Here is a 12819-nt window from a genome sequence, read left to right on the forward strand (position 1 = left end):
AGGGCCTCGCCTCACTCCTCGAAGTCTTCCCCAAACTACCCATTACCCCTATGCTTGATGGCGAGTGTTTAAAAGATGCCGTGTAGGAATAAGGATCAAAGGCGTAATGCTGGAAGGAAGGTACCCTCTTCCACATTATGCTGATGACAAAACTGGGTCCTATAAGTGAAGTGACAATCCAAGATAAAGCGGCAAGTGACCGGAGCGGGGCCTAAGCCCCCACTCCCTACTCCTGACTACAGATCTAGCCCTCTTTCCATTGTACTACTCTATCCAATAACATGGCCAAGTAGCAGCCAGGACTTGAAACCAGGCCTTCCAGACTCCCAGTCCAGCATTTTATCCAAAAGATCTATGGACCAACCAAAACTGACAAAAGGGCACCATGGGGGCAGCTAGATGGCGCAGTGGATAGAACATCTGCCCTGGAGTCAGGGGGACCTGAGTTCAAATCCTGCCTCAGACACTTAACACTTACTGGATGTGTGACCCTGGGCAAGTCACTTAACCCCAATTGCCTCACCAAAAAAAGGGGGGAGGGCACCATGTACCTTGAAATATATGTAACAATACTTTTTGTAAAAGCAAAAAACTGGAAACAAACTAGACACCATCAATTGAAGAATGGCAAAACAAGTCTGAACTCTCGGTAAGTATGACTTCAGAAGTCATCATTTGATTGAAACTGCTCTCCCCCAAATTACCAATGATCTCAATTGCCAAAGCTAATGGTCTTTCCTCAATTCTAATTGTTTGACCTCTCTGAATTCACTGATCACCCCCTTCTTCTTCTCTCTCGTATGTATCCCCCAAGACAAAAATTTCTCCCAAACTCTTCTTCACTCTTCCTAACTTCCCTATTACTGTCAAGGGTGCCACCATTCTCCCAGTCACCCAGGCTTACAGCCTAGTTGTTACCCTTTGGCTCTTCACTTGTCTCTCATACCCAATCAGTTGACAAGTCCTGTCATTTCTGCACTGGTAACCTCTCTCATATATGTTCCCTTCCCTCCTGATACTGTCACCACCCTGGTACAGGCCCTTGTCACCTTATGCCTGACGGTTGCAGTAGCCTACTGGTTGGTCTCCCTGCTTCAGATCTCTCCCTCTACTCCAGTCCAGTCAACATTTAGTTTTCAAACTGATCTTCCTAAACCACAGGTTTGATTATATCACATACACCCCCATTCAATAAACCCCAGTAATTCCTCATTACTTCCAGTATCAAATATAAAATCCTTTGTTTGGCATTCAAAGCCCTTCAAAACCTGACCCTTCTACCTTTTCAGTTTTCTTAAACCATAATTCCCCATCACATACACTTCCATCAAGTGATGCTGGCCTCCTTACTGTTCCTTATACACATACTCCATCTCCTGACTAGGCTTTTTCATAGGCTAGAGCCCCACCCCATACCTGGAATGCACTTCCTCCCCATCACCTCCTGGTTTCTCTGGCTTCTTTCAAGTCTCAGCTAAAGTCCCACTTTCTTTGAGAAGTCTTTTCTGGTCTTCCATATTCTTAGTAGCTACCTTTTGTGATTACCCCCAATATATCTTGTATATGTTTTGTTTGTCCTCCCCATTAGACTGTGAGCTCCGTGAGAGTAAGTGAGTGATTTTTGCTTTTCTTTGTTTCTCCAGAACTTAGCTCAGTGCCTGGCCCATGGTAGGTGCTTAATAAATAAAAGCTCAATAACTTGACATGTAGGTAATAGAATATTACTATGCTGTAAGAAATGAATTTGTTGATGATTTTAGAAAGGCATGGGAAGACATCTGAAATAATGCAAAGTGAAACAACTAGGCAAGTGATATATTTAAGTATTTAATTACAACAAAGAAAATGGAAGAAGTACAACAAAATAATTTTTTAAAAACCTGAATACTGTGAGACTATAATAACCAAGTTTGACCCCCAAAGGAAGGATATAAAAAGCCAAAAAGCACCAGTGTGGAACACTACTTATAATGCCAAACTTTTAAAAACTATTGGTTTTATTGAAATTTTTCTCCTTTAAAATTTTTTTGGTTATAAGGGATGGGTCTCTGGGAGGGATATATGGGATATACAGATATAAAAAACAAAAGATAAAATAACTTTTAATACAATTATGGCCCAAACAGAATAGGTTAAAATTTAACTACAGGAGTACAAGGTCAAGAAGTCGTTAGAAAACAGTTCATCTGCTGAGGACATAGGACTTGGAAACTCAATACAAGTCAGTGGTATAACTTGGCAGCCCCCAAAAGCTAATACAATTTTAATCATAGTGTCCAGAACGAAGACTTAGATTTTGAGTTAGACCACCTGGGTTTAGGTCCCAGCTCCAATACTTACTAGAGATACTTACTAGGCATATCACTTAATCAAACTATGCCTCAATTTCCACATCCCTAATTTGCAAAACCTACCTCACAAGGTTATTGAGAAAATGGATTTGTAAACTAATATATAAATATGAACTATTATTAGTAGTCTATTATTTTATGAGATAATCTTAAACTTTTCTTCCGACTATAAAGTTATATATTTTAAAATATCTTTTGGCTTTAACTACCTTAACATATTCGACCCACCCTCAATGAGCCAAGCCCTTATATCAAAGAAGAAAAAATAAGGAAAAAAAGCAGTTCATGAAAATCAGGTAACTTGGTAACTGCATCTGCCAATGTCTACAGGAGTTCCCACCTCTGCAAAGAAAGGTTATCTTTTCTCAACTCTTTTCCAGGATCAATCTTGTATCACAATTACATATCATTTAAACCTAGTGCTACCCACCCCTTCTGCCAGCTACAACTAAACCTTCAGGACACAAATTACTGGTACATCCATACTTGCCAAGCCTTATCTATATATACTGTAAAAACTGTCCTTGTCTTTTATCATTATATTAAAGATAACATTTGGACCAAATACATTAATTTGATTGTATTTCCTTGAAATGACATTACTGATGTGCTGACATTTGTATTTTTAATTATGCAATAACAAATGGTAGGCATATTCTCTAATTCTTTACAAGAATAAGATATATTTATTATCTGTATGTTCCAGCTGCCCCTAAATCACAACTGTTTGTAGCATATTTTTCAAGACAGAAGCCCACTTAAGCACGAGGAGACTTCGTGGCTGGGATACAAAAAAATCACTCACTGTTGATTTAAATAGTTAGTGAGAGGGCTGGCAGCTGTTGTGGGTAGGGTCCACCAGATGGCTCTCACAATACTGTCATCTGTTAGAAACTCACTTGAAAATTGAAATGTCCATGATGTATGCTTTTAACAAACAACCCTATGGATTCTCAGAATTTCCAAAGCAGTACGTCTTACTGCCAACCCCACATACAGTAAAAAACTTCCTGATGAATAGGCATGTGAAAGACAAGGAACAGAAAACCTGTTTTGTATTTTTTTTTAAAAGGAGTAATCTCAATTTAAAGCTGTCACTATTTGAGAGATTCCCAGGAAGACAAACAACTGCAGTGTTATGAAAGTACATATGTCAGACCCAACACTGAATACAAATGCCAATTCCTCACTGTCAAAACCAAACCTTCCCTTTACATTGTGTTGGATTTTTGTTTTTAGGGGAAAAAAAATTCATTTTTGTCTTGTTTTTAAAAGAGTAATTTCTGGATATGTCATTCTTCGTCCCCCTGCCCCCCTGCCACTCTTGTGACAAAGAGTTAAGCAAATTACTGATAGTGACTGCATCTGACAACACAGGTAATGTTTGCTCTCTTAGTCCCTTGCCTCTCTATCAAGAGGAGGGGAGGGCATGTTACATTATCTGTAACCTTTTCAGTTACTCAATTTTCATTCACATTGATGGCCATGTACATTTTTCTTATTCTGCTTGTTGTACATCAGTTCACAAAATCTCCCCATGTTTCTTTGAATTTCTCACATTACTGCACAATGACATTCCATTACTTTCACATACCAGTTTGTCCGGCTCTTCCTTCGTTGATGGGCACCCACTTTGTTTCCCATTTCCTGCTACCAGAATAGTTATTGTGAATATTTTGATATAGGGCTCTTCTTTCTGGGTTCTTACCTCTTTGGGGATATATGCTCATTAGTAGGACTGCTGAGTCAAAGAAATAGGAACTGTTTAGTCACTTTCCTCACATAATTCCAAATTGTCTTCTGGATCAATTCACAGCTCCAAACAGTGCTGTTATTTGTGTGCCTGGCTTTTCATAATCCCTCCAATGCTCGTGACTCCCTTTTTATCCTCTTTGCCAATTTGTATCACATGAGGTGAAATTGCAGTTGTTTTCATTTGCATACACCAACGTAGCATTGTGCTATCGATCACAAAGTTCAGAAGTTGTAGAACTAAAAAAAGAAATTGGATGGCTGTTCTAGTCTGTCATAAGGAAATGCTATTTAACAAGGATGCATACAAAACAGACTACAAAACACCATGTAAGGTCCTATATATAGTTCATTACAATGCATAGAGGTGGCATGCCATAACATAGATGTTCCCAAGCTGGGATAGGAGCTTATCAAAGGAATCCAGGGAATATTTGGTAAATAATGGTATTATCCTATTGAGATAAATGTTTTTTTTTATGTGTGTAGGCATGGTGAACTCAAGAATTTCTTTATTCTCACATTGAATGGGGAGTACAGAGAAGACTACTGAAAGCCAAAGGTCATAGGGATGGAGAAAGGTTGGGAAGCCCTGCTGTAATGTATGAGAACTGGCTGGATTCAAATAGAATCTCTTATACACTGGCTGTGTGACCCTAGGCAACTCACTAATACTATGTTATGGAGAAGGTGCTGACCTGCATGAGTAGAGGGAGAGCCACACCAGGAACTTTCTATGTATTTGAAATTTTCAGGTCCTGTTCTCATTCCTAATTAAATTAGTAATTACACAAATACATATATAAACATATATGTATATACACATTTATACATATACATACAAACACACACATATTAATGGATTCAGGAGGCCTGGATTCTAGTACAACTTTTATCTGCTGAACTCTATGGAATGTCAAATAATAAAGCAGAATGACACTGAATAACTACCCAGCAATCCAAGTTCCCTGGCTAAAGAACAAGCAGTAAATTGAAACTTTTTTTTAACTTTTGAGGAAGAGAAATAATAGAAACAATTAAAATAAGGTATATGTATATGTGTGTATATATATATATATATATATATATATATATAAAATATAAAGGATATAAAGTTACAAAAATACCGTTGAAATATTTCCTCAAGGAAAATATTCTTAAGTTTATTTACAAGTTTATTTGGTTCCTTACTATCTAAAAGCAAATGTTAGTGTCCAGGGGAAAGGATAATTTTTGTGCTATAAAAATTGCAATAGATTTATCATTTAATCTGAATAAAATAAAAACTGAGAATGTTTTATGAAAGGTGTATGGGGGAAATATTTTTTTGTTTTTAAAAAAGGATGCTATTACACAAAGTTCAGAAACTACTGCTCGATGGTGTTACTGTGACAACCAAAAGAGCTGTAGTTCCAGATAAAAAGAGATAAGCTTAGAACTTAGAGGAGGCTCAGTGGATAGAACACTGCACCTGGAGTCAGGTAAGACCCGAGTTAAAATTCAGCCTCAGACTCTTCCTAGCTGTGTGATCCTGATTGCCTGACAAACAGATCTATGGGAGAAGGGAATGGCCAACCACTCCAGTATCTTTGCCAAGAAAATACCATGAACAGTTACGAGGAGTTGGACACAACTGAACAACAAAAATTACTGTCATTATTAGTTCCATGTAAACGTGGAGGGTCTCTTAGGTATTCCAGGGATTTGCTTGGCCCAGTATAATTTAACATCAATGCTTTGAGGCACAGATAGCTTTCTTATGTATTTTGCAAAGGATATAAATCTAATGATAATGATGATAGCTAAAGTTTATATCTAAGTGCTTCACAAATATTATGTCATTAGATCTTTATAACCCTGAGAGGCAGATTGTGACTTGTTCACAGCTAGTAAGTATCTGAGACTGGATTTGAACTAACACACAGCTACAGTGTCTAAAGTCATATATGAACTCAGGTCTTCCTGATTGCAGGCCCAGCACCCTACTCTATCCATTGAGTCACCAAGCTTGCTCTCAGATGGGAGAAGGAATAACTAATACACTGGAAGAATGACAAAATTAAAAAAGATCTTGGCAGGTAAGAACAATGGGCCAGATATAGCAAGATAAAATTTAATAGGGATAAATGTCAACTCTTACCCTTGAGTTAAAAAAAAAAAACAAAACAACCCAGCTGACAAGTGCAAGATGGAAGGTATAATGAGACAGCAGTGTGTCTGAAAAAGGACTAAGGTTTTTAGTGGACTTCAAACTGATATGGCAGTGATGTATAATATGGCAACCAAGAGAATTAGTAGAATCTGAAGTCTGTATTGACAGGTGCCCTGGCCCTATCGCACCTGGAATATCACTAAGTTTGGAGGTAAGGGAGGCACATTTTAGGAGTCGTGCTTGAAATGATGCCATACGTGGATGAGTTGATGGAACTAAGGATGTTTAACCTGGAGAAGTGTGAAACTGAAAACTGATTTTAATTTCATTTTAATACTTAATCAAGCTAGCATAGATTTAATATTCTCCTTCACTGTATGTGCCCAAATCCCTTGTTCTCACAAGTTCATTCAGGTAACCTCTGGTCACTTGGCTAACAATTCTATTCTCGTGACTTGTAATTTCACCAATCATCCAATTTTCAGAGAATCTTGACCTAAAAGTCAATCTCAATTTAAAACTGTTGTAGCAACTTCAGTCACCTGAGAATTGCTCTCACCGCCCTGTGATGGAATTGGGAGCTAACATTCATCATACCTCCTCATTAAAATGTCTAGCCAATCAGAAGACACACCTGTGTTGCTTGAGATTTTGTTCAGTCATCTTGTTGATCACTATAAAAGATGGTATCATCCCTAATTTGGGGTGTTTGGTCATTGAAAGGCCATTGATCCCATTTTTTGGCAAATGGTAGCCCTGCTAATAAGATGGATGGTGCTGGGAACTGTCTTTCAGGATTTCTTTCAGGATAGAAGAAAAGGCCAGAGAAAGCTATTATAGCTTTCTTGAAATATTTAAAGGACTGCTCCGAGAGATGTTGAACTTGTTCTACTTGGCACCAGAAGAAAGAACTAGGAGCAATAGACAGAAGCTGCAGAGATGAATTTAGGCTTAATGTAAGGAAATATTTCCTAAGAATGACAACTATCCAAAAGTGAAATGGACAAAGATTAGAGGACCAATTGTCAGGCCTAAATGATTCTTGTTCAGATGTGGGTGGGACTACATGGTTTCAGGGCCTGTTTAATTCAGAGATTCTGAAATTCCCTTACAATTTGGGCAGTGAATTCTCTTCAGGCCTAAGGCAGAATGTGGACCTTTGGTAAATGTAAATTATGTGATGGGGCTAAAAGGCTGCCCAAGTTAGCTCCCTGTTAGGGAGCTTCTGAGCATCATTTTAAGTTGTAACTGTTTGAGGGACTGCTCTCTAATGATAAAGGAATATGCTAGGTCACTTGGTAGGGTGCACTGACCTCTCCCATAACATTTCAATTTTGTCTGAAACCAGTGGTCTCATCAAGTGAGATACTCACACTGTATATAGTCAATGTGTGGAAACTCCTTCCCTATTCCTTCTCAGGTAAACTGCTTTTAGAACTCTGCTCAAGTCTGAGTTTTGGAGTTTAATAACATGATTTTTTTTTGGTGGGGTGATGAGGGTTAAGTGACTTGCCCAGGGTCACACAGCTAGTAAGTGTCAAGTGTCTGAGTTTGGATTTGAACTCAGGTCCTCCTGAATCCAGGGCCGGTGCTTTATCTACTGCGCCACCTAGCTGCCCCCAATAACCTGATATTAACCTAATCATTTACCTCTTTTTTGTTCTTCCTTTCCTCCCATCCAAATATACTTCAGTGCATGCTATAGCCTTTTAATATGTTTTCTTTTTAAGTCATTTGCTTTTATATCCCTAGATAGCATTTGCTCAATTTCTCTTTTTAGATTTAAGGCCACTTTGGGGCAGAGAATTTGCTAACTACCTTTTTAATATGATTCCTCACTTCAGAAAAATAGGAGTTGTGGTACTTAATATAATTTGTTTTACTTTATTGGAAAAATCAATTGTGGTGATAGAAAGAGCACTGAGTTGGAGTCAGAACATCTGGGTTCTAGAAATTCCCAACTTGGCTACCAGCTTGTATGGCCTTGGATAAGGGACTTCACCTCATCTTGCAGATACTTTCCAGGAATCACCACTCTGGAAATTTAACCCTCAAAGGCATCAAATCTACCAGTCCCTCTTCATTTGGGAATATAAGTAAATAGATACAAAGTGATAACTCTGTATTGTGAGATAGGATTTATCTGATGGGAACTCAGAAAGGAAAATCTGGGAAGTTGATTATGTCACCAAACAGAAATCCAAAAGGTGATAAAAGCTCCTTCCACTCCATTCTTGGAGGCAAAAAAGATAAGATATAGATACTTCAATTTTGAATTCATCAAACTAATTTTCAGTAATTATTCATATTACAGAAGGATTTTTCTGCTTTATAAGAGGATTCATAAAGAAACAAGCTCTTAGTGAATGAGCTCTCCTCATGTATTTAAATGTTTACTTATATATTAGTTACCTGTAAGGAAGCTGGAGGTGAAGGAGGGGAGAGAAACCTAAAGTTCACTACTAACTAAAGATCACTGAGAAATGGAATTAAAGCATAGCCTCTAAAAGTATAAAACATCTTAAAGGGGAAATAATTCAATTTTCAAAAATTGAGTTTACAAAGGTTTTTTTTTTTAATTTTTTTTTTTTTTTTTTGCAGGGCAGTTGGGGTTAAGTGCCTTGCCCAGGGTCACACAGCCAGTAAGTGTTAAGTGTCTGAGGCCGGATTTGAACTCAGGTACTCCTGAATCCAGGGCTGGTGCTTTATCCACTGCGCCACCTAGCTGCCCCACAAACAGTTTTTAAAGCACACATTCAGTGGGTAAAGTATGGCACACCTATATCCATAAACATATCAATGAACTGTATATGCTCTTGGAATGATAGGTAATTTTATCCATTTTGCAATAGCACACAATTTTATTTACTCCTGAATAAAACAAAAATGTGTTTATTAATAAATTACCTTAGCCATTAAAGTAGACAAGGTTTTTGTAAAGAAAAAGCTGTTGATGGTTTTAAAATCCAAAGTAGCAAACAACCTTCTCTTCCCAGAACAGTGCTGCCTTAGCAAATGAAGTGGTGTTTCCTAATAAATGAGATTTCTTAAATTACAGAAAGATTTTTTTTTTGTCCATCCTTTCCCTAAATACTCAATGCACTGTTGCACAGCAACAATTTAGATTTTTCCCCATGTTTCTTTTTTGTAAGGTTGAGAGTTTGAAATCTGCAGTCCTTCAACTGGGCATGGGAATTCTGCTGGAACCAAAGGTGCAAATAACCATTGTAGAAATCAGTAGCTGTAAGTTTTTTCTTGAATATAATTGACCGTACACCAATCCAGCCACCCTGCAGAAAGGATAAGATACATGGCAGTAAGACCTGGCAGTTATAGCAGAATAGCAAAGCTTTGTTTGATAGATATTCTTTTTTTTTTTTTTTTAGTGAGGCAATTAAGGTTAAGTGACTTGCCCAGGGTCACACAGCTAGTAAGTGTTAAGTGTCTGAGGCTGGATTTGAACTCAGGTACTCCTGACTCCAGGGCCGGTGCTCTATCCACCGCGCCACCTAGCTGCCCCTTGATAGATATTCTTAAACAATTATTTCCTTAGTGTCTAACCATGTAAGGCTCAGCCCTAAATGCTTCAGCCCAGTTACATAAATACAGTCCTACCCTACATGAGTGTATTAATAAAGGCAGGAGGGACAGGTACAAAACCAGAATGCATACACATAACATACAGATAGTAGAATAAAAAATGTTAAACCAAAACATGGATAAATGCCAGGGTATATATAGTCAATAAAATCAAGAGTGTAATGATTGGAATGACGCCACCTGCTGGAGACTTACTGTAGAAGAGTTCCGCCCATGAAGTGAAGGTCTTTGAGGGCAAGACCAGGAGTCTTTTCTTTGGCGTCAGGAAGTGAGGCGGGCTAGTGGGAGGAGGAAGGAAGAGACTGGCGCTCGGTCTCACTCTCTTTCCTTTGGACTCTGGTGAAGAGCGGAGCTAGAAATGTGCTCTCTCTTTAATAGATAGGAATCTAGGCCTTTTCTCTCTCTTTACCAAATTCTTATTCTCCTTAATAAATGCTTAAAAGTCTAACTCTTGCTAAAACTTATAATTTATTGGCGACCACTCATTGGATATTTTAGACAGACTAGCTAGAATTTTAACCCTTAACAAGAGAAAGTCTATTTGAATTGAGGGGAGATCAGAAATAATAATTAAGTGAAAATTCCAAGCAGTCTTTCAGGGTAACTATGCCAGGTTCATATCTGAGCCTAACCTAAATGTGTATTAAAATGTCCAGGAATCATGTCTCCACCAATCCTAAATAGCAAGTCAATCAAGAATAAAACAACTACAGATTTCAAAATGACTGTAATTTTGTGCTATGAATGAAAGCTATGCTATTTAGGAATGCAAAACAAAAAGCATTTTCCTCCCTGAGAAAGAACTTAAATCAGTGAATATCATCTCTTCTCCTCTAGGTATCAAAAAGAACTATTCTATATACTCTCCATTATCGTATTCTAGATGCTTGCCACCCTTTCATACAATTTAAAACTCCTCATGGGAAAGGACTGTACCTTGTGCACCCAACATACAATTCAACAAACTTTTATTACATTTCTACAATGTGAAATATTATGATAGGGGCAGCTAGGTGGCGCAGTGGATAGAGCACCGGCCATGGAGTCAGGAGGACCTGAGTTCAAATCTGGCCTCAGACACTTAACACTTACTAGCTATGTGACCCTGGGCAAGTCACTTAACCCCCATTGCCCACCCCCACCCCCCAAAAAAGAGATATTATGAGAGGTTCTGGGAATATAAAAACCAAGCCGAAACATTACCTGACCTGTGGAAGCTCACTTTCTATTAGTGGATAGATATGTACAGTGATAAGAAATAAACAATAAGCTGAGTATTCACAACTGGGGGTTCTTGGGAAGAATTCCCTGAAGAGATGGTAGCACATAAGCTTAGTGCTGAAGGACTAAGGATTCTGAGAGGCAGAGATAGAGACATGGGGGACAGCTTGCAAAAATGCAGACAGGCAAGATGGAGTGATGAGTGATTGACTGTTAAGGGAACAACAGTCCATTTTGGCTGGAAAATGGAATGTATGAAGGGGAGCAATGTGAAATAAGGTTGTAAAGGTGAATGGAGAAGCTTAAATGTCAAGATGAGTAGTTTATATTTTATCCTAGAAACATCAGGGAGCTAGTGAAGGTTTCTGAGCAGGGGAGTATCTTGCAATATTATTTTGGTAGATATATAGGAGGAAGATAGGTGAGAGAGGGGAAAGCTTAGAAATAGGTAAAGAAATCACGAGGTCAATAGTCTAGGCAAAAGGTATGCTGAGCCTGAAGTATAGTGGTGGCCATTTCTTCCCCTGAATCTAGCACAGTGCATTACATAAAAGGAATCTAGTTTAATGTTTATTAAATTTGTTGTTGTATAGCCTTTCAGATTTTCAGTTAGCAGTGAGTGCTCAACTAAACTGTACTGGTTAATGTCATTTAACAAATTATGCTTTTGATTAAATGGCTTTGAAGAAAATTGAAGATAGTTTCTTTACTGTTTAAAACTATTTGATATAACAAAAGGGATAAGCAATTATGTGTGTACATGCCCAAGATGATAAAGATAACCAAGTGAGATATCACAAGAGGAAAGAAAACTGTACCTTGCAACAAACCAAGAGTATTTGTGACTGTTTGTGGTATGTTATTGTTCCTGGAAGAACAGACTGTCCCATTACTTTCTGATCTGAAAAAGGAAAGAGAGAAAAATAAAAGGAGCAAATATTCTTGCAGCTTTATAGCTGCTTAATGAACATGAGGGGGAAAGTTTTTTAAATGGTCTTCAAAGACCTGACACTGGATATGAAAAGCTCTCCGTGTTGGCCCAACAATCCCATTTTATATACCAAGAGCTGAAAGTATGGGCCCTGTGTGATTCATTAACATAATCAGAAGTTTTCTAATACAAAGGACAGAATGAGTCTCTTGGGGTTTTTTTGTTGTTTTTTTTAGTGAGGCAATTGGGGTTAAGTGACTTGCCCAGGGTCACACAGCTAGTTAAGTATTAAGTGTCTGAGGCTGGATTTGAACTCAGGTACTCCTGACTCCAGGACTGGTGCTCTATCCACTGCACCATCTAGCTGCCCCATGAGTCTCTTGTTAAAGATATAATTAGTGACCAGGCCAAGAGACCATTTTTTGATATAACTACTGACTTGTGGAAAGGGAGATAAAAGGGATGATACCGCAAATCTCAAATGAGACCCATGTAGGAGGAAGGTACTGATGGGTCTGGAACTGGCCTGAAAGTGAGGACAGTAGGACTGTATAATTTGTGGCTGAAAAGCCCTCCCCCCCAAAATATTCAACAAACTGCCCATGGATTTTCATTTATGCCATTCACCAGGATGAAATTTATCAGACCACTTGTTCACTCCAAGGAAAATACTGCCAACTCTGTCTAATTAATGAAATCATAATGAGACAAACTTGATTTTCCTATAAAAATTACATTTCAGGCAAGTCTGACCTGAAGATAATACATTTTCAGTTAGGTTACCAAGGGAAAACATTTTTATTTTCATGATT

General features: G+C 38.1%; 1 protein-coding gene across 1 annotated transcript in view; it reads right to left on the reverse strand.

Moving 5' to 3' along the window:
- Positions 1-1807: 1807 nt before the first annotated feature.
- MTFMT (mitochondrial methionyl-tRNA formyltransferase) overlaps positions 1808-12819 on the reverse strand; it is a 31567-nt gene continuing 20555 nt past the window's right edge. Inside the window, exons 8-9 of the mRNA XM_043988744.1 lie at positions 11895-11977; positions 1808-9545 (exon numbers count right to left, since the gene is read on the reverse strand). Coding sequence (XP_043844679.1) covers positions 9342-9545; positions 11895-11977 — 287 coding nt within the window. The 3' untranslated portion in view covers positions 1808-9341. The remainder of the gene's footprint in view (positions 9546-11894; positions 11978-12819) is intronic.

This window comes from Dromiciops gliroides, chromosome 2 (assembly GCF_019393635.1).
Source record: "Dromiciops gliroides isolate mDroGli1 chromosome 2, mDroGli1.pri, whole genome shotgun sequence".
Taxonomy (NCBI): Eukaryota; Metazoa; Chordata; class Mammalia; order Microbiotheria; family Microbiotheriidae; genus Dromiciops; species Dromiciops gliroides.